Source organism: Simochromis diagramma, unplaced genomic scaffold, assembly GCF_900408965.1.
Source record: "Simochromis diagramma unplaced genomic scaffold, fSimDia1.1 OVJJ01000320.1, whole genome shotgun sequence".
Classification (NCBI taxonomy): domain Eukaryota; kingdom Metazoa; phylum Chordata; class Actinopteri; order Cichliformes; family Cichlidae; genus Simochromis; species Simochromis diagramma.
Window position 1 is genome coordinate 6409721 of NW_024386773.1, and position 21946 is coordinate 6431666.

At 38.6% G+C, this 21946-nt stretch overlaps 1 protein-coding gene and 1 pseudogene across 3 annotated transcripts; both read left to right on the top strand.

Moving 5' to 3' along the window:
- The first annotated feature begins 251 nt into the window (after positions 1-251).
- Positions 252-1085, top strand: LOC120717388 (annotated as a pseudogene).
- Positions 1086-4804: 3719 nt separating this feature from the next.
- Positions 4805-19697, top strand: pank4 (pantothenate kinase 4 (inactive)). Of its 3 annotated transcripts, none has more exons than XM_040005315.1 (20): positions 4805-4951; positions 5399-5481; positions 6197-6405; positions 7012-7195; positions 7588-7680; positions 7792-7945; positions 10811-10992; positions 11127-11208; positions 11958-12058; positions 12356-12361; positions 13122-13277; positions 14160-14272; positions 14671-14758; positions 15057-15208; positions 15392-15447; positions 16159-16208; positions 16719-16823; positions 16905-17005; positions 17492-17560; positions 18412-19697. In XM_040005315.1, the coding sequence occupies exons 1-20, from the start codon at positions 4831-4833 to the stop codon at positions 18659-18661; spliced, it is 2355 nt and encodes a 784-aa protein (XP_039861249.1). In that variant the 5' UTR covers positions 4805-4830; the 3' UTR covers positions 18662-19697. The 3 variants fall into 3 exon arrangements, with proteins under 3 accessions (XP_039861249.1, XP_039861255.1, XP_039861263.1); XM_040005329.1 differs by having other exon boundaries at positions 4917-4951; positions 6197-6241; XM_040005321.1 differs by lacking the exon at positions 12356-12361 and having other exon boundaries at positions 4806-4951.
- The last annotated feature ends 2249 nt before the right edge of the window (positions 19698-21946 follow it).

The following is a 21946-nucleotide window of genomic DNA, read 5'->3' on the forward strand; positions in this document are numbered from 1 at the left end:
AGCCCCACCCATTACCCCCACCCCCAGTCCTCCACCTGTTCCCCTGAGACCTAGCTATTGTTCCTCCAGCAATAAAACAACATTCAGCATGTTGCTTCATCCATATTGTCTTGCTGAGCTCCCTGATTGGTCAAAATGGTGAGAAACTTCAGCCAGGCCAGAACCCACATATTCATATGGAGATGTGAGATTATAAATAGTGAGATGAAGATGATAGAGAGATGAGATTTCTACAGCACAGATATCCAGGCATGGCACCTACAATCACTGCAGCAATGAGCAATTCTCAGAAGCATTCAACTCTGAATCACAAGGTAAATTGCCCACCAATACCTAAACATATCTTTACAAATTGTCTCATATAATGCTTAAGTTACACTCTGGATAAAGTTTATTTACTATTTTCTTTCCTCTTTTTGCAGATCAGAAAGCCTCTGGTGTAGAAGTTACGCAGAGAGCGAATTAACAGCAGCATTGAGCAGCTCAAGTCTTTCCTGGGTCCAGAGTTCCTCAAACAGCAGACCGTTTGCTTCCTGAGACGACTGCAGCAGCAGCGTCAAGCTGTGGCCTCAGCAGCTGTCGATAAGGGCTACTCCAGATGTGTCCAAGAGGTGGCACATGTTCTGTCCAAAGAGGAGGCGAACACTCTGTCTCAGAGAAGACTGCTGAACCACATCAACAAACTGCAAAACTCCTCTGACAACCTGAGAGAGGCTCATATCTCTCGTCTGAGCTACACAGTCCAGACTACCATGACCAAAGATAAGACTCGAGCCAACAGCTCCCTCTGGAGGCCGTGGTAGACACCAACTGACAGAAGATGTTAACAATGTGACCATGTTGGTTAAATATAAATACGATTTTCAATGTTAAATGAGAAATCTGTGTCAGATTTTTAGCACAAAGTTCTGTTGCACTGATAGTTTCTTTCTTTTTTAGAAACACAATATTGTTTTCTATGATAACATACTTTCTCTCATTGATGCATGATATGATAACTACCATAAAAACTGACCAAGCTTGGTTAGGAATGATCATACTTAACTTATATTCCTGTTGACAGGAGTTGTGAATTTTCTACCTACTTTTTTGTTTTAATATCACCCTTTCTGATGCACTTTTATGCATTGCTTTCTTATCTGGAAGATTTGTTGACCCATATTGGGTACTGGAATTATGTGTTCTATTATTAACATATTTTGCAGTGCAAAAAGCATAAATGTGTGCATAACTCAAAATGTATTTTCTCTGATTGAGATTTGGGTCACTTTCTTTAGTTTATATTAAATTACCCTGCTGTGCCTTTTTTAAACATACTGGAGCTTTTCATTCTACTCTGATTAAGGGCATTGACTAGAAATACAAGTTTTTGCTGCCATGCATCATCACCACTCATGCCTCAGTGAAAGTACGTAAACATGATGTGACCTCTTTATTCTTCACGATCAAAAATAAATAAATAAATAACTGAATATTGAGTTGTGTCACCTCATCCCTTCTACTGACAAAAGATCAGTGTTGGTCAAGCTTTTAGTGGAGCAGAGTTGTCATTGTTTACTGGAGCATTACATTGTTGAGATACATGAACCACATCTTTCAGTAAGGACACTTTCTGTTATGGCTGCCAAATATCTTGTAGCTGCTGCTGAAACACACAGAAATCGATTCATTTCTTAAAACATATGATGACTTGTAAAATAAAACTGACAATTTGATCATTCCCATCTGTTGTTGTGCCTTTATTAGTCTTAAGGTTGGCAAGCTCCTCTTATTTCACAGTCTAGGATCACACTTCAAACATGTGGCCCTTGAGCCAGAACAGGCCATTTAAATGGTTGAATAAAGCCCTGAGAATGGCTTTTCAAAGCTGATAAATGCAGAGCAGAAGGTTTTCATGTTTAGACTACATGCTGCATTTGTAACAGGACTCTATTACTGAAAAACTGCAACATTACAGTTCTGACTAAACTCCCAAGTCTGTCCAAGCTAGAAGTCAAGCTAATCATCAGTTTTACAGATTTCTGACTTCTTAAGGAGTTAACTCAACATGTTTTTTTCATTTACTAAAGTAGTGTTTATTTTTAATGACAGTGGACTGGATGTGAAAAAAAGAAAGATCATTAGTTCTTGTACTTTGTAACATATACATAAGTACAAGTTATGCATCATATACGAGTGGGAGTGCATGTATTTGAGCCTGTATGTCTACTTTCGATCGTGCGCGGACAGGGACAATTACATTCAAACTTTTAGAAGGCTCAGCTTCCAATCGTCTCATAAATGCAGCGCTTCATAATTAATATTTATGGAATATGCTGTTTACAAATCTAATCAGCGTAAATAATCAGAGATTCCAATCTAATCCACCCATTTTAGGGTGGAGCCTTTAGGTATCAAACCCGAGGCAAAGACTCAGTAATTAGAAGTGAAAGAAATGTGGCAAAGCAGATAAGATGACAAACAAGCACAACATTATTTCAGTCTCTTAACCACATAGCGGCAGTCCACCGAATCATCAAGCACTTATCCAGTACAGACACTGGAACATCACCTTGTCACTCCATAGACCTGTACACAAACCAAACTGGTAATACAGTTGTTTTATATTAAAGTTTTTGAATTCATACAGTACAAACCCTCTATTTAATATGCAGTCACAGCACAGAGCATCATGTACTCCAATTTCATGAGTGGAGAATAGATTTGTAGTCCCTCACATCAATGTAGTGGCAGCCGTCCTGTTCAAGACAAGTTTAGAGTGGTATGAATCCTGTAAAATGCGACCATTCATATCAATATGGGATCAATATGATGTGAGTCAACAACAGTACAAAACACTGCTTAGTTATGAGAAATCATCAATGTATGTGAGAAAACAGAGGCTACAGCTTCATAATTTCTGGTGAATTTGACTACATGTCCACTCTTTATTGTTTCTTTTTGCTCTCTCTCTCTCTCTTTGCTGTCTCCATCAAGCCCTCTTTATCTTCTTCTCTCAGTCTTGGTGCCGGCACAAAGTTAAATATTACTGGTAACAAAAAGCACTAACAGATTCATATCTATTTACAGCAACATTCAAACTGAATGCAGGTTGCAGACGGTTATTAACAGTCAACATCCTTTTGACTTGCTGTCACCTGGATCTGGAGCTGTACACTAAACAAACACTGAAGCCCAATTCAATAAGAACAGGAACAGACAATTTTTAAGAGCTAAAATAAAAAAAAATCATCTCCTTGGCTCGCAACTTGTGACATACCAGCAGACTACTGGCTCAGACAGTTAAAATTAACTAATAATCTCTAGTGATTTAAGATAGATTAGATAAAGTTTTTAACGCTATTTATAGGACAAATAAAAAAAGCAGACATTTTATAAGTCACAGCAATGTCCCCTCAGTTTGAATTTTTGCTATATGTCAGTTAAAGTGTGTTTTAAATCTGCGTCACTGATTTGTGTCATGAAATTACATCTTCATCTTCTTGCTGCAGCCAAAGTCTTATTCAGTCTATTAAAATCAAACCAGCAACGCCTCTGTGTGAGCACACTGTAACATCATGATATCATCAACACTAGACATTAAACCTGTTTTCATTCTATCCTGTACTGGCGTCAGTTGACAAGTTGGGAAAATAAAACATTTGAAGATAATTTCAGAAAATAATACTAAAATGCGCTGTTATTACTACTATTACTACTATTAGTTATTTTTAGGGGTGCTGTGAGGGACCAAGCAGCCAAAGCAAAGAGGACACAAGCAAAAAATATCTTCAAAAAGGGTTTTCTTTATTTTAACCCTCAAAAAGTCCAAAATTAACAAAATTCAAAACCATACTTAGCAGGCCCATAAAACAGGTCAACTAAATATAATTCTACAAAAAGTAATTTCCAAAAACTTAAACAACAAAGTGAGACACAACTTAACTCACAAACTGACCTAATTACAAAGACACATGAGGGTAGCTTTTATAATGATTTGGCCAAACCATTTGAACACAATAGGGGGAAAACAAAACACACACTAATATTAACTAAGCACAGAATAACCTAACTAAACCTAAAACACCCCTGCTCCTGGTAAGCCCATGGTTGGTCCTGCTGAGCAGGCATTTTGTCCCCAGAGTCCTCAGCCACGCCTTTTGCCCAGACAGGAAACAGCCACCGCCCAAACCCAGGTAACTCAAAGAAAGAGAAACATAATTAATATAACAAAACATTTTAGAAAAACCACACAATGCTACTATGTGCGCGCCTCATAATACCAGTGTTAGGTTTAACCAAATGATTAATGAATTATATTAATGAAGAATACTGCAAAGCAAAATAATAAAGTGAAAAATGGACTAATTTACCCCTGTGTGGCTGATGCCATCACATGCTCTGATGAAATTTTGGGGTGCCAGAGGGTTTAAACTCGCCTATGTGCCTGGATTACAAAAAAATCCAAAATAAATTCAAACTTGTGCGCTCAGTTCTTAGTTTAATTCTTTCACCCTGGAAAAAGAATACTTCAAATAAGTCATCAAAAGCCCCCCAAATATCATACCATTCACGTCTGTGACGAGTATAAGTAAACTTCTGACGTCAACTGTACGTCCACGAATTCTAAAATTATCCGGTTTTTTTAATTAGTTAATACGTTTTTTACATAATAAAATAATTATTAGTGTGGAATGGGGAAAAAACCCGCGTTACTACCTGTTAACGTTCACGTCGCTCCAGAACTTGTTTACCAGATGACGTGCACGCTCTGCACTGGGCGTGGATGCTGATTGGACGTCGCGGGGCACTCACGTACAGCACGCACACAGCGTCACGTAATTACCGACCATGGCGGAATGTGGTCGAGTTGACAGCAACACAAGTCACACCATGGATAAAAGCATTACTCTTCCTCCCGATGAAATCTTCCGCAATTTGGAAAACGCAAAGCGCTTCGCCATAGATATCGGTACTTGGAAATATGAGCGCTTTCTTTCATTTTGCGGCAACTTTTGCACACACTGAGCTAATCTTCGTGTTTGTAGACCAGCTCTGCCGCATCCTTAATACTCTGACAAACACTAGACTTTAGGTGAAAGAAGACAAAGCTAATGGTAGCGGCTTAACTTTACACGCGATGTTAATTTGTTTGACAGCCAGTCAGTTTATTCTAAAGATGGAAGTCTGATGAGCTTTCGGGATTATCGTTTTACCTTTAAGCGGATGTGTGCCTAAACACAACCTGGCCAACTTTGACAAGTGCACGAGCCTTCACGTTAGCTGTTAGCTACTCCGTTATAAGAACTTATCTCTTTCAAGACAATATCAGAGTTTGTCACTTCATTGCTCGTTTTAAATGTCGATTCGCCCTGCTGTTTTCTTATCGGACATTATCGATGTTGTTTTGCTTTAACAGGTGGCTCTTTGACAAAGCTGGCTTACTACTCAACCGTCCAGCACAAGGTGGCCAAAGTGCGATCATTCGACCACACTGCAAAGGTACGGATGAAAAATACACTGTTTATGCTTTAAAATGCAACCACCCAAAAATATGAATCAGCACACTTGTAGGATGTTCATTCAGCCTTGTTTTGTTTTTGTTTGTTACTTAGAATAACAAAAACAAACAAACAAACAAAAACATAGCAAAATCAGATCAAGTATTGGGAGAAGTGTGTTGACCCATCCTTACATCATCAGCTAGTACTCTGTACTTTTCACGAAGTAGATGTCAGTACTTTCTTGCACCTCCTCTGGGTGTTATGATGTGCAGGATTTTTTGAGGTATATGCTCCACTATAAAAACCAAAGCTCTCCATCAATCTCCTTCTAATAATTTTAACTATAATTTTCAATTAGATTAGTATCTGGGTTGTTTGCTGACCATGTCACGGGGATGAGGAAAAGCTTTAACTGTAGCTTTGGGACGTCCGTAAAAATCACTTAATCATAATGATTGGATTGTCATCTCCCTTGGTCCTTTACATTAGATGCATTCCTACATCTTGAAGTCAAACTATTCAGCTACTAAATATATTTCTGAGTTGTTGTGTTTTTATTTTATTTGATTTGCTACAGAGTTTAAAAATAAGTGCTGGCTGTGCATCCTTCAAGTGTAGCAATTCCACATTTTTTGTCAGGGCTTGTATCAGAAGCCAACATCTGGACTGCTTGAAGTACTCAGACATTTCTCTTCCGTATGTCTGTTTTCTAGGCGGCTGCTGGTGACAAGCTGTATGAAATATCAATGCAGGAGGAGGTGACGGCACGCCTGCACTTTATCAAGTTTGAAAATGCTTACATCGAAACATGCTTGGACTTCATTAAAGACCATCTAGTTAACACTGAAACCAAAGTTATCAAAGCCACAGGTGGAGGGGCACACAAGTTCAAAGAGCTAATCGAGAGGAAACTGGGACTCAAGTCAGTATATACAAATCAATGTTAGCTATCACCAAAAAAAACCCTTTACCTGTGCTGTATCATTCAGCATTTGTGGCAGTGTGCTAAAGTGTAGAAACTGTAGGTATAAATGGAAACAAAGGGAGCTACATTTCTAGCATATTCTGGGTGACCAGCCTTGAATTAACAATAGTCCTCCGTTCTTGTTGTAACCAGTGCACAAAGCAATATCCTGTCCTCTTCCTGTAAAACAGGAAATTGCACGACAAATTGTATGGTTGTTTTTTTTTTACAGAGACCTTTGGAAGACCTTATAAAGACTCCTCTGGAAAATATTTAATATTTGATGGCTTCCCAAGTTTGGCAGCCTTCTTTTTTTGTATCGGCTAATTAAACAGACGACAAAAAAAATCATTAATGTGATCGAGAGCGAGATACAGTTTCAGTTTTCCCAGTTTGTTACTCTAGTCGTTTAATACAAAAAAGTAACGTATTTGCATCAGCTGGTGCTTGTTTGTAATTATTACCTGTGTAGCTTGAAGAGTGTAAATTTGTAGTCATATTGAATTAGATCGTTTGTTATTGTTGGTGATGATGCTCACCTGTTTTTGTGCTGTACTGTGGCAGAGTGGACAAAGAGGATGAGATGACATGCCTCATCAAGGGCTGTAATTTTGTACTGAAGAACATACCACACGAGGCTTTCGTGTACGCCAAGCATGCCGACTCAGAATTCCGCTTTCAGACGACTAATCCAGACATCTTTCCTTACCTGCTGGTAAACATCGGCTCCGGGGTGTCCATAGTTAAGGTAATACAATAAATAAGTAAGAGAATAAAGAATGCTCCTTCTTGTGCTGCATCTGCATTCATTACATTGGATCATGTGTCCATTTCTTCCCATCCTTTGCATTTGCACAGATTTTAAGAGTATACTTTGTTATACTGTACAAATACCCTGTTTTTCCCACATGTCTTTGTGTCCTCTTAAAAAGCTCAATTGTAGAAACAACAGACAAATACTGGCTTTTTAAAAGGACTTAAGATGCAGTGTTTTTTGTTAAATAGGACATACTATCACTTCTCTCAATGATGCAGTAAAAATATAATATTAAGAGGTTATATGATCACTTTCATTTGATTTACTAGGTTCTTTTGTGATTAACGCACTACGCTGTATCACTTTTTTCTCACTTTCTCCAGGTTGAATCAGAGGACAAATTTGAGAGAATAGGAGGAAGCTCAATAGGTGGAGGGACATTCTGGGGACTTGGAGCCCTTCTCACCAAAACAAAGGTATCCTGAGTAATGTGGACTGGTTTTATTACAAGTCATTTATCAGCAACTACTTAAATCGTGTATTTAAGGTTGTCTTGACTTTTTTTATTTTATTTATTTAAACCATAGAGATTTGACGAGCTGCTACAGTTGGCCTCGAAAGGTCAGCATGCAAGTGTTGATATGCTTGTTAAAGATATCTATGGAGGATCATACGGGTATTTGGGCTTGACTGGAGATCTTATAGCGAGCAGTTTTGGGAAGTCTGCTACTGCCGACAAAGGTGAGTCATGGACGAACAGGTTTCATTTAGCTAACCTGTAGTGTTATATAAGTGTTGAGTCACTCCTCATTTCATTACATTTTGCTAAAAAATAATGGGAAAACGTGCAATAATTTATGTATTATTATTTATTTATTCATTGTAATTTCTGTAAGTAGTATTAAAGAGGACTTTTCCAGGCTTCTAGAAGGACATTCAAAGCTCTTCTTTGGATGTTGGCTGTGTTTTTGTTCTCACACTGCTTCAGTGGGAAGGCCAATTAATGGCTGATAATGAATCATTATATCTTGGTTTGTTTTCATTGCATTGTCAGTGTGTTTGGGTTCACACCCATGCTGGACAATTAAGTTGTTGCCAGTCAGATACTTTACATATTGCACTGGATGATGGATCAAACTCTTTCTGTGATCTCCAACACCACCACACCACAGCCGCAAACCATTACAGAGCCTCCTCTGTGTTTCAGAGATGGCTGTAGACACTGACTGCTGTATTTCTACTCTGAACTCATCTGTACATATTAAAAATGAATTTAAACAAAAAAATAAATGAAATCATATCCGTCACTCCGTGTGACCTGTTGCCACTAATTTTCAGTTCAGTTCTAGTGTAATTTGGCATACCTCAGCCTTTTTGCCCCATTTCCCCTCCTGAAGAGTGTCTTCTTGACAGCCACCCTTCCACTGAGACCGTTTCTAATGAGGCTTCAGTGAACTGTAGATGGATCAACTGAAGGGCCATATTTATCTCTGGATTTTTTCCTTTTTCTTAAGGCAGTGAGTTTCATATACTGTTCATCTGCTGTAGATATTTGGCATGCCACTTCTTCTTTTATCCTCCAGCTTCCTCAAATATTTCTAATGGGTACACTGCACAGCATGCTGCAGTATGCCAAGTCAGCTAATAGCTCTTTGGGAATCACCTGGTCGTTGCAAAAAAATATTATCTTATGCCTGTTAACTGTTATCTTTAGCATTTTTTTTGTGGATTCAACTAAAGAAATGGGAGCAAATTATATGTTAAGTGGCAGGCTGCTAATAAGAAAGTGCCTAAAGGGTCAATTTAAAATTGTTTCTTTTTTAAGTTGTCTGTTATGTGTGGACACAACACTGGTTCATTCCTTTAGTTATATTGCGCTTTTGTTTAATTGCAAAAATAGTACAAAAACTGGGCTGAAAATGAGCATAAAGCAGTTAATGTCCAAAGAAAACTCTCAAAGACCTTCAAAAAGCTCAAAGAACTTTTTCCCAAGAAAAAATTAGAAACTTGCAAAAATGTGCATCTCATGGAAGCAAATTATAAAGAAATTGTGGGTGGTTAAAGACAGTACTGTGCATCCTTGTAATGTCAGACTCTAACAACTTGGTTATATATTGTGTTTTGTATTTGCAGCTTATTCATTTATCATGACAAAAAAAAAACACCTCACATCCTTTTAGTATGTTTTTAGTCCTAAAATGAAAGAGGCTTGCTCTGAAGATCAACAGCTGCAGGGCAGCAGCTGCAGTAAGCTCAGATTATTCATGGTAAAATGTATTTCAGTGATGGCCTAGTTTCAAAGCATAATATATCTGAATTTGCATTTAAACTCAAACCACACTAGTCCACCTCAGATTATTACATTTGAGTAGTTTCTTCCTCAGTATGTGGAAAAATGGCTTCTTCCTTTTTAACTGTCATATAATGGGTTTTTTAAGTGTAGCTACTGCAGTTTAAAGATGTAATTGATTTAAATAAATTGATTATAACCAGATACTTTTATTTCTCTAACAAGGCAGGATCCCTGTTCTTTTTTACCTTGTTAACTACTTCATGTGATGTTTTTGCTCAAAGACATATGAGCATGGCTGTCATGGCTGAGCATTTCTATTGGAATTGCAGCCCAGTTTAATGCCTAACAATCCTCTCACATGCCATATCTTTTAGGGAGGGTTTAACTTGTCAGAACTTGCAATTACAAACGAGTTTGAGCTAACATTAGTGACACCCTATATATTAGGTAATGTCAGGAAAAAAATATCCTATATAGAGCTTTTCTACTTAGTTTTCTACACATGCTTTCTATCTAACATCAACAGCAACTTGGGGTTTAGGATCTTGCCCAAAGATACTTTGGCAGACTGAAGACTGGAGACACCAACCTTCCAGTTAGTGAATGACCTGCTCTACCTCATGAACCAGGGCTGGTTTATTCATATATTACATATTGACTATACATATTAAAGGAGGAAATCGTGTTGAGTTGCTTCTAAGCCATACTTGGCCCTGTTGCCTCACAGCAAAAAGTTCTCACCCTGTCAGGTTTTCTTTGTGTGTTCCTGCTTCCTTCCATAGTCCAAAGACATGCACTTCCTGGGGTTAGGGGTTAAGTGATGATTCAAATTGCCCACAGGTGTGAATGTTACCATAAATTGGAAAAGTAGAAGAGGATGGATGGATGGATGAAAGCCAAACTATCATGATAAATTGAATTTTGTTATTGTCTCCAGGAAAAAAAAAGCATCTAATATTTTTCAGTTTTATTACAGCTGCAGAATCAAATTGATGCCTCTTCATCCGGTGTTGTATTGGTGAATATTGTGGAATAAAGGGATGGTGTTATCCCAGAAAATTCAACATCTTTTATAATTTATTGAAGTGAAGTCTGTAACTGTTCAGCTGCTACTGTTGAGCAATTATTGTAGGTAAGTAGTAATTCTAGGTTATAGTTCCAGTTTGAAAATTAAGGAAGTGTTTTAATATGGTTTTTGTTTTGTTTTGTTTTATGGAGGCTATCACAGTGCCATCCCGGTGCTATTTATATACTAATATAAAGTCTTACCTCTTTTATGCCTTTATGTTCATATAACCTGCTCTGAATTTTAGACTTTTCTAAAGAAGACATGGCCAAGAGTTTACTCCATATGATCAGCAATGACATCGGGCAGCTGGCCTGTCTTTATGCCAAGCTTCACAACCTGTCCAGAGTGTATTTTGGAGGCTTCTTTATTAGAGGACACCCTGTTACCATGCACACAATCACCTATAGCATCAACTTCTTTACCAAGGTAAGCAAAACTCTGTGCTCTGACACAGAAACAACTTTACAAAAGGCAGTCGTCTATTTGTTTCATGTCAGTATAGCTGTGAACTGTACAATATTTAAACCACAGCCTTTTGACCTCCTCTTGCTTTGTTGTAGGGTGAAGTTCAGGCCTTGTTTTTGAGGCATGAAGGTTATTTGGGAACCATTGGAGCCTTTCTTAAAGGAGCAGAGGAAGACAGTAAGAAAGAAACAGCTAATGCCTGTTGTGGTTTTCAAACAACGATGATTGCACTTGACTGTTCTGCTTTGGTTTAGACAACAACCTGATCTAGTTGGTCTTTGACAGGGCCCTTGTTCTTATCTTATAATTTCTGCTGCTAACTAGTAGCTGCTAAATCCTTTATATCAAGTAGCTTTCTAGATTCAACCTGTGGTTGGACAGACTCTCTACTCCCCCGTCACGGACTGCAGCTGGACAAAAGTAGTCTTTTTTTTTTTTTTTCCTGCTCTTGAGATCTACTGCACGTTGAAGGGCCACTCTAACCAGAACCTGCAGCACTAGTGCTCCTTCACTAAGCTCTTCAAGACTGCACAACAGGGACTGCCTTTGCTAGTTGGAGTCCAAGATGGTGAAGTTAAAGTCCATCCACAGTGACCACTGGAACAGTTATGGGTATTCTGTGGGAAACATTAAAAGGATCACTGAAAACTTAACAGTATTCCGAGAATTTTTTTGGAAGCAGTTTTCAGTGAGATTAAATGTAAATAAAATCTGTGGAGGTGGTCCTTGACAAAAACACATTTCATAAACTGCCATAATAGTATATTAAAGGAATGGTGTATCATCAAAGACCAATAACGGTAACGTTTAAATACGTTAACTTTGCAAAAGACTTGTTTAAATATTAACTGTAATGATATTAAAATTCTCTGTAATCCAAACAGTGTTTGGTAAATGTATTAACGTTTACATTTTTTCTCCTCTAGATCCAAACCAGTATAGCTGGGGTGAGAATTACGCAGGTAGCTCAGGTCTGATGAGCGTTTCCCCTGACATGAATCCTATGCAACGTGCTCGTAGTGGAACGGTGAGTCCACAGTGAGTTAGAGATTTGGGGTATCTGAAGACCTGAGGCTGGGCCACGTAGCACAACATGGCACATCAGCCCTCATTTGCTAATGTTTTTTTTTCTTTACATCCTTTTCCATCTAATTATTGATAAGTTTGTCTATAAACTTCAATTAATGTTTTCGTTTTTGATGGCGATGCCATCATTATTGTTCTCGCTGAATACAAAGTCATAAAAAATTCATTCCATTCATCTTTGTATTCTAATTTTTTTCCCCATTTTCTGTCCACACACTCTTCTAACTCTCTCCTTCAGTTTCCTGTAAGTACCTCTGCCTGTTTTGCTTGTTTGGTGGTTTGATGGCACATTGGTTGTGTTCAACACGTCGTGTAACTGCAAACACTTAAACAGTTGTTGTGACAGGCATTCATTTGTGTGTTCACATTAGATGAACAATAGAAAATAATGGGTTGTTTGATGGTTTTAAAAGATGTGAAGTGTTTCAGGTGTGCACTTTGCTTTTTTTTGTAATACCTTGAGCTTCTAGGCCACTGTAGTAGCAGGAGCAGCTATGTGCCCTCCCCACTCCCAGTCTCCCTCCCTCAGCCCACAATCACTGAAATACCCTTGTGCCCAACTTGCATTCACTAGTTTTCATTACTGCAGACTTCTTTGCTTTTCTTTCCTCTCAAGAAACCATCAGCAGATGTACTAAGTTCTTTAAAAGGAAAGGACTTCCTCTAATGGACTATTGATTGTGTCCATTTAATGAATCTGTTGGCTTTCATTGGCTTTTAGAGTTAAATTCTGCTTTAACCTCTCCTCTTTACTACATCTCACGCTCATCGTTTTTGTTGACACACTGAAGAAAAAATACTGACATGAGTGCCACAAAAAAGGGGAAATATTTTAAAATACATCCTGGAATGATGGTGTTTAAGAAGGGTAGCGGGAATAGGCTTGTACAATTTAACAGCTGGAATAAACGTCAAGTTATCTGAGTGGTTAGGCTTTTATCCATAAAAGCCTCTTATGGGCAAGGCGTGATAGCGTTAATGTTTTCTGTCTCTTTGTTGTACAGTTTGACATGTTGGAGATGGACCGTCTGGAGAGGCAACTGGTGAACCTGCCTCTGCTGCAAGACCCTTCCTCTTACATCCCTGACACTGTGGACCTCACAGAGGATGCTCTGGCCCGTGAATACTGGCTATACTGCTTCGAAGAGGCCCTAGATGGGGTAGGATGGCGTCATAGCTGTAATAGCAGGACAAATGTGGTAAATATCTGCAAAATTATTCATAAAAGAAGGGGAAAAAACACAACGACAAAAATCAAGTCGGAGCCCAGCATTCGGCTTTGAAATCGAAGGTATGAATTCTAAGGTGTCTGTTTCTATTAATATTTTAACTCTGTCAGATTAGACAGCTACAAAGTAATGTTGTCTTCTCATTACTATAGACATGACTGACTGCACGTTCTTCCCACGTTACTCATGCATGCAGCATCAGGAAGAGCTGCTAGCTAGTAATTTCCAGTAAAGAATGTAAACACAATGGGAACCAAAGCAGTGTTTGTAATGCTATCTGCCAGTCTAGTCACAGTTCCACCTGACTGCACTGGCAGCATCGTTGGCTGTCAGACTGCTCTGTGTTTATTTTGGTCAACCTCAATTAAATTGCTCAAAATAATTCTAACATGCCAGTCTTTCTGTTAGGACGTACTGAGGGATCTCAGATGAGGCATAGGTTCTCATAGATTGTGACACATCATGCAAGACAAAAAGAAAATGTTGTGCATGACATCCATTTTTTTCCTTCTGAACCCAAAGAAATTATCCCATTTTTGCTCATAATCGGGTTGATCTAGTGTAGTTTGATTTTTGGGTCACTGTTGGGGAGATCTGTCTCTTATGTGGTGGGATCTTTTTTTTTTTAACAAAGGAATGAATTTTGACCTGATCCTGGTCTGACAGTAAAACATCACGTTTCCCTTTTGGATCTGGGAAAAGTTCTAGTCGAAATATTTGCCATTTACATGGTGATATATACACATTTCTTTTATTTCTTTGCTCAAAAGTTGAAGTGTTTTCTGATTACTTTTCTTTTTGGTCCTTGAGCAGGTGGTTAAGAGAGCTGTAGCGAGTCAGCCTGACATGCCGGAGGCAGCCCTGCGTGCTGAGAAGTTCCGTCAGAAATACAGACACAAGCTTCAGACCCTTCGTCAACAGCCGTTGTAAGGACTGCTAGTGGCTCTGCTACTGCATCTAGTTTACTCAGAGGTTACTTTAAGTCTAACTCTTTCTTCACCGTCTGCATTAGTTTCATCTCTTTATACCTGCAAAATCTTGATGTTGATCCTGTTTACTCTTTCAGTTTTTAGGACTGGGCTGCACTCCATAAGTGTGGATTAGTAATAGAATCACAGCACTAGGTCTGTAACAGTCTATAAAATTAAAGAAGAAATACTTCCAAATTCCAGATATTTATATATTTTAACTTTCTAATAGTTTATTTCAGAACATTAAAAAAGGGGGGGAAACTGTGGAAAAGTGCTTTGCATTTATTATCCCAGCCCGGTTGTTTCTATATGTTTCTCTCTTGCTAACGTAGAGTGCTTCTCTTCTCACCTAGTGCTTATGGATCCCTCACTGTCAGAAGTTTGTTAGACACGAGGGAACACTGTTTAAACGAGTTCAACTTTCCTGATCCCTACTCTAAGGTGAAATCTATCAAATGTGTTGTTTTGCTTTTATGCTCTTTTCTTGAATTTTACAGCTGAATTGGCCTTTAGTGACCAATCTCATGGCTCTGTAGTTTTCTTTATGTTGACTTTGTTGCATTTTTGGTCATGCTCATACAGATGTGGTTTCCACCTGCTGAATTTACCCTGTACATGGGTCTTAAACACACTCTACTGTTATTTTCTTTACTTTTTTCTTTGTTTTTTTCCTTTGGTGTGACTAGATAATCTGTCCTTTGTTTAATATGAACTTTTATTTTGTTTTGTTGTATTTCAGATTAAACAGAGGGAGAATGACATTGCTCTCAAGTACTATCAAAAGGCAGTGAAGTCCTTGGATGAACTGAGCTGGGAGGAGAAACAGTTTGCCCTAGTCCGGGGTGTCCTGGCTGGGAATGTCTTTGACTGGGGAGCCAAGGCCGTGTCAGAGTGAGTGGTCTTTTTTTCATCTCTTGCATCTGGGTTCATAGATTACATCAACCCAGCTGCACAAGCTTTTAGAGACACAAAACATTTTAGCCTCAGTCTTGAAGTTTTGAAAGTTTTGTTATTTTTTGGTAAACTGTTGCTGGTTTGAGCTCACTTTAGTCTGTTTCGTTTTGACACTTACAGCGTCCTGGAATCTGACCCCGAGTTTGGGTTTGAGGAGGCTAAACGACAGCTGGAAGGTATCCAAGTACTTTGACACAATTGCAGTTGCAACTGCACTGCAGAAGTATTGTCAACTACATGTTAGCAGGGCATAAGCACTGTCAGAGGTCTATCTGTGTCTCAGTCCATGCAAGCACATTGTGTGCAATGTGAGGGTCAACTGTGTTTCATAAGCACTCAGACAGACAGAACGTTTAGGCTTATTTTTATTATACTAACATGTCTCCTTGCTTCTCTCACTTGCTCTTACATTTTATCTCCTTCCAGTCAGGATGTGAGAGATGAGAAGACCGAGGAACCAAATTCAAACTTTTGTTCCTCTTAAGTAACTTGGTTAGTTTTAATGTCATCGCATGGGTACACCTTGGGTTGATTGGATTGGATTTCCAATCACATATTAGTTTAAGGAGAGAGAAAAAACGTTAAGCCTTAAGATAGCATATTGAAAATCTCCCAGCATCACATGACAACTGAAGCATGAAAATGAACTTTTAAGTGAAAGTAAACATTGTTGTACAGCTGGTGTGGAGGCAGATTGATATTTTCAAGAGGAAGGTATCTGTTTAGTTTGACATCACTTCAAACATTTCCTATAAGCTGTGTGCCTTTTTGGTGGCTGTTACACCTTCTGATGTCTGCTGATGATACACTGTCGGGTTTTAGACCTGCTTTTATGCCTCTTGGTGGTCAGACTGACTTTTGTATTTTCTTTTTTATTCCCCTCTCAGAGCGGCCATGGCTCGTTGATTCCTATGACCAGTGGCTTGAAAGACTAAAGGTCAGATTCATTCTGTTGGTCTTCACACTCACAAGCTGTTTTCACATGTGATCTTAGGGCAGTATCTATAAAATCAGGCCTGGATCTTGGCTGAAGTTGTGCATTTTTACATGCATCACAAGGCAGCAGACAGTTTGATTCAGACATGTTTTCACCTCTGTGTTGGATGTCTCATTAGAAATTAAGCAAACTTTGTTTCCCTTTGGATCTGACTATGTGATTGAAGCTTTTTCACACATGTACTGCAGTCATGTACCTTTCTAGACGTTTCCCTGGAGGAGCTTCGTGTGAAAACACAAACTGAGACAATAAATGGTCTTAAACCTACCATAAACACCTTATGTTCAACACTTTTTGAACTAGGGATAAGCATGTTTTGATGAACCACAAAGGGATAACATCTTCTGGGTGGTCATTAGTAGTGTTTTGCATACTTGCAGGAATGTTTCTGTGTTTTATTTTCTTGATAATTAATGGCTGAATGTCATCCATCCTGGTTTTCTCTTGCAGGGTCCTCCTCATAAGTGTGCCTTGTTTTTCGTAGATAATAGTGGAGTAGACATCATTCTAGGGGTGATGCCTTTTGTAAGAGAGCTTCTCTCTCGAGGAACAGAGGTAGGAAATTGACAGAATAATTACAAAAAGAGAGTATTTGGTCAGATGTTCATTAAACTCTGCAATGATTCTACTGTTTAGGTGGTATTGGCCAGCAACTCTGGTCCAGCTCTGAATGACGTGACGAATGGTGAACTGCAGATACTGACAGAAAGAATTGCTGCTATGGATCCCGTCATTGAGTGAGTGTATATAAGTGATTTTAAATGTGGTTTGATATTGATGAGACAAACTCTTTAGGGTATAGATTTTTATTATTGACCTAAAGGACTAGATAAATTCCAGTTTAATTTATAGCAAACAACTAAAGCAGTTTTACTTGTCATTTTAGTTTTACACATATTCATCACATCTGAACAGTGATAAACATGAACATGTTTGTTTTTTTAAATCTTGGACCATAGTGACCGTATTGAGAGCAAAACAACAAATAGTTGTGGAGACGTGAATGACTGATTTTAAAAACAACCTTCACCCCCAAAGATACAATAAATGACAAATAGCTTGTACTAACAGCTCATTCTTAAGGGTGAGCTGCCTTGTATTGACAACAAAAACATGACTCATTAGGAGCTAGCATGAGCAACAAAATCCTTGTCGTAAATAATACTGTACACATGGCTGATGTCTACAAAGCACTGGGCTGTGGTGTGTTTGTTGTTGTGTAGGGCTGGCCTGAGAGAAGACAGGTTGCTGCTGGTGCAGAGCGGTTCCAGTTCTCCGTGTTTGGATCTGAGGTTAGTTGTTTTAGTTTGCATTGAACTTTTTAAATATTTTTTTAAATACTTTAAGTAAGATTTCCACAAACTGCAGCCTGAAGCTGACAGAATGAGCTCCTCTTGCTATGAATGCATGCATCCAAGCTTCAGTCCATGTCTGTCGAATGAATGAATTAATAAGCACATTACATTTGACCTCCACAGCACTGATGGATGAACTGACTATTTTTTTTCCAAAATGCCAAAAAGTCCCGTGAAGTGATAAGAACAAGGTTAATCTGCTTTCAGACCTGTGATACTAATATTCTCTCATACAGTCCATTCTGGATTCACTTTAAAATGTTCTCACTACTTTTAAAAACCTATTTGTTTTTGGTTGTTTGCAGGTATAGTTGACGAGAGTACCTTGACTTTTTGTTATGCAAACGCAGTCTTATTCACTTTGTCTATTTGATTTTTTTCTTTGTATTTATTGTTGATTTAGTCACTAATATGTAAAGTGTATATTTTGTATAACCTGTACAGCACTTTGATCAACTGAAGGTGTTTAATATGTGATGTAGACTCTGACCTGATTTGACCTGACTTCTCTTGGCTCTGTATGTATAATACTGATATTAAAGTAATCAGCATAAGATAATAATATCACATTAGTGATGGCGGGAGAGCCGAATACTGATAAGATAGTTCCTTTTTTTTGGACTGTGTGATAGTCGTGGCTGTGCTTCTATAATGATAAAAATAATAGTGCAAAGTGTGGCTAACATAAGCTGTTAATTGACTCCTTGGGGAGGAGGAGTAAGATAAACTGATTAAAGCCCCTGTCCTGACAAGAAATCAGGTGATTCTACGTCTTTGTTGTTTCCCAGCCGCCTGGACAAAGTTTTGGCGATGGTTGTGCGGGAGCGGCAGACCGACCTGGTGATCATCGAGGGAATGGGTCGAGCCATTCACACCAACTACTACGCCATGCTCAGCTGCGAGAGCCTCAAGATGGCCGTTATCAAAAACTCGTGGCTGGCCGACCGACTGGGGGGAAAACTGTTCAGCGTGGTCTTCAAGTATGAAGTACCAGCCGGGAAACCAAACAAGGACTGCGGTGCTTTTTCTCCTTCCTGAACGTGACAGAAGCGGTTTGAGTTGAAGCTCTGAATGTAAGGAGGATGATCGTATACTGCCACTGAGTGAACAACCGATTTTAACGCTGACTGTTAAAAGTTTATGTGGGTTTTTAAGGGTGATCATTAATTGGGAGATTTGTATGTTTCATTTTAAAGTCGACTTTTGGCTACATGAACATATTGCTTTCTTGCACATCCATCAAGTTTTCTGTTGAATCATATCATAGCTATCAGTACTACCAGTTTATATACATAGCTTTTATTTTGAAAATGTGCGCCTGTCATTCCCAACATGGCTGTGTACATCTAAGGGATTTGACTTTTTGGCTAGATAGAGACAGCAGCAGGAATAATTACAGCTTTCAGTGGTGAGACGTTTTTAATGTGCCTTAAGGTTGATGTGATTTCACTCACTCAGTTTTGCATTTAATTCCTGTTGTAGGTGTCATGTTACACAAATGTCAGTTTTTTCCAGCACTCTCAGGCCATAGACAAAGAAAAACTCACGTTTCTTTTTATGACATTCACTCCACTAATCGAATCGAAATTAAGAATCACTGTCATTGTCATTTATGTAGCTGTTGATGTGGAATCAGGGAAGATCAGCTTGATCAGTGGGAGAAGCAGCACTTTATCACAGCAATTCAAGAAACCTACAGTGTTCCTCCACAAGGTGGCAGTATTCTACTGTGATGTAGATTTTTAGTCTTTAAGTCTTTCCAAAGGTGCTTGGTGTCAAAATTAACACAGCATATTTCAGGTTCAGTAAACTGTAAGCATCACATGGAACTTGATGTCACTGAGCTGGCTGTGGCATGAGTCCATGCATTCACTGTAATTACCTGGCATGTACAAATACACACTGCAATCCATCCCAGAGTCAAAAGATATTTGTTTTAAGGCAATAATATGGCAGCTTCTAGTTGTAACAGACATCAAACCTGATGTGAAGTGGTTTATTGTATTGTTAACTTCATCACAAAGGTCTAAATTCAAGGCAGGCTCTGATTAAAAACATTCTTGGTATGAAAATATCTCCCAAAGTCACAGTTGCTTCACTTCTGTACTCATATTGCAATATTGTATTTTTCATTTGTACATATATGTGATATACAATTTTGTGTGTGTGTGTGTGTGTGTGTGTGTGTGTGTGTGTATATATAGATATGAAATTACATCACTTCAGTTAAGCACACCAAGCACAATTTTGAGTATTATTATTCTCTTGACAATCAATTTTAATTAAATGGTGAAAACCTATATTTTACCTTTCTGAGTGTGTGTGCGTGCGTGCGCGCGTGTTGCATTCTCTTTGTAGATGTGTCAGAAGAGTTTTGAACTGAGTAGAGAAATCGGGAAAGTTGAAAGTTGCCCCATATTAAAAAAAACCAAACATGCCCCTGGCAGTATGAAAGCTCAGCACCCTAGTATGTGGCGGTTGATGCCTGCTGGGGAGCTTCAAGCTGATAATGCATGAGGAGGCCTGGCAGGGGGTCCTCCTGCTTTCTCTCTTGCTCACACACAACCAGTTCTTCAGCCTGCCCTTATGGATGTGGTGACATCTGCTTATAGCCTATGAAAGGTCTGCTCGGGTGGGGGTTTTGTTTTTATTTTTTTGCTAATTTTGGGGGGTTTTTTTTACACTTTCCAGTGCAGACAGGGTTGTCTATCCATCAGTGCAGTCATGCACACATCATGAGATAATGGGCACCCCTTGCCTCCTACAAGCTGTCTAGGTCCTACATAGGACCTAGACAGCTTGAGAAAGTTTGGCTAGCTTGATCCACAGAACTGACACACCTGATGCTGTATGACTACCATCAGTGTTTGATCATAATCTGTGTGCATATACACCACTCTGCTGTTTTGTGCACAGTGATCAACTCACATAATGAACATTTATTTCCACCATCTTTAAAAATGCACGTGATTAACAGAGAAAGATTTTTAAAAAAGAAAAAATGTCTAATTTATGCCAATTATTTAGTATTAATTGAAATATTCAGATGTAGCCTGTTAACAATCAATTCATTCCATAAATCATTACATTTCTTTTAATCTTGCATGATGCCAGTAGCTGTCCACAGCTGTTTTTAACAATAACAGCTATGAATGAAATTTATAAATGTCAGTATTGATGCTGATGGTCCCGACAACTCCTGGTGTTTCAAATCGTACCAGACTCGTTGTTTGTAGCCATTCGGTATTTTTATAAAAAGCAGGGGTTGTTGGTTCGAGATCTGCCACTGAAAAAAGTAGTTTGTATAGAAAAGAAACAGCCTCATCTTGCTCGATGGCTATACAAAATCTTATTCTTTACAATTTTTATAATGACTACTGTTTTTGTTTTAAAGAAATGTCAGTGTTGTGACAGCGTAGCGTGCAGCTGTAGCATATTGGACTGTATTTGGTTAGCAGGTCTAATGGGGGCAAACTGGCAATCGGGACATCCTTAAGCTGTTTGAATTTAGGGTGAACTGCTCAAAGCCACTTCAAACATAGGCTCTGGCTCCAGGGAACAGGAACTCCCATTCGGTAACAGGAAAGCCTGTTAGATAATAAACTCTGGATACACACAGTATCTGGGTGAAATGTTGCTACATACAAAAAAATAAATGTTTTCCCCAAACAAGCAGATGACTAACATTTAACTAACAAAATGCTAAACTAAAAGATCTACAAGTACAAGATGGACTGGCACCAAACATTCACGGTTACCACATTTACGTTACATTATACTGTGGGAACAAATCACACATGCATGCATACCTATATTAGCATTGTATTATGTCAGCCGGTCATCAATAATCTGACCTAAATGAGTAGTTGGTTTGATGTTGTGAAAATCAAACCAACTACTTCACCAAACTCTTGACAAGGCACAAAAACTACTTCAAAAAACCTCAGCAGCTGCAGTGGAACAGACCATTTGTCACCTTTTGTTTTTGTACAACTTTCCAATTATAGATAAGGCTCATAACACACTGATACCACAGCCCCAGTGAGACAGTGACGCATTGACTGTTACTGTTTGCATAACACAAATCACTGTAGTTACAGTAAACACAGTCGTTTGAAAAGAAGTTTTCTTCTCAAGTTTGAATTTCAACACGCTGTGGCTGAACCTTTTGTGACTCTGAGCAACAATAACATCAATTAAATCAATCACGTGACCTTAAACATACAATATGACAATGTGGGTACCGCCACTGTTTTAGATAAATGGCTTTTCTGGTTTTACCCGTGGAAGTGGTAAACAGAATTTTTTCTCACACATCTGAGT

Bases quoted from the DNA above. Each gene is read 5' to 3' on its own strand.
- pank4 (XM_040005315.1), top strand. From the start codon at position 4,831: ATGGCGGAATGTGGTCGAGTTGACAGCAACACAAGTCACACCATGGAT. The intron at 4,952-5,398 runs GTACTTGGAAAT...TTGCTTTAACAG, and splicing joins GCGCTTCGCCATAGATATCG to GTGGCTCTTTGACAAAGCTG. The intron at 14,273-14,670 runs GTAAGGACTGCT...CTTCTCACCTAG, and splicing joins ACCCTTCGTCAACAGCCGTT to TGCTTATGGATCCCTCACTG.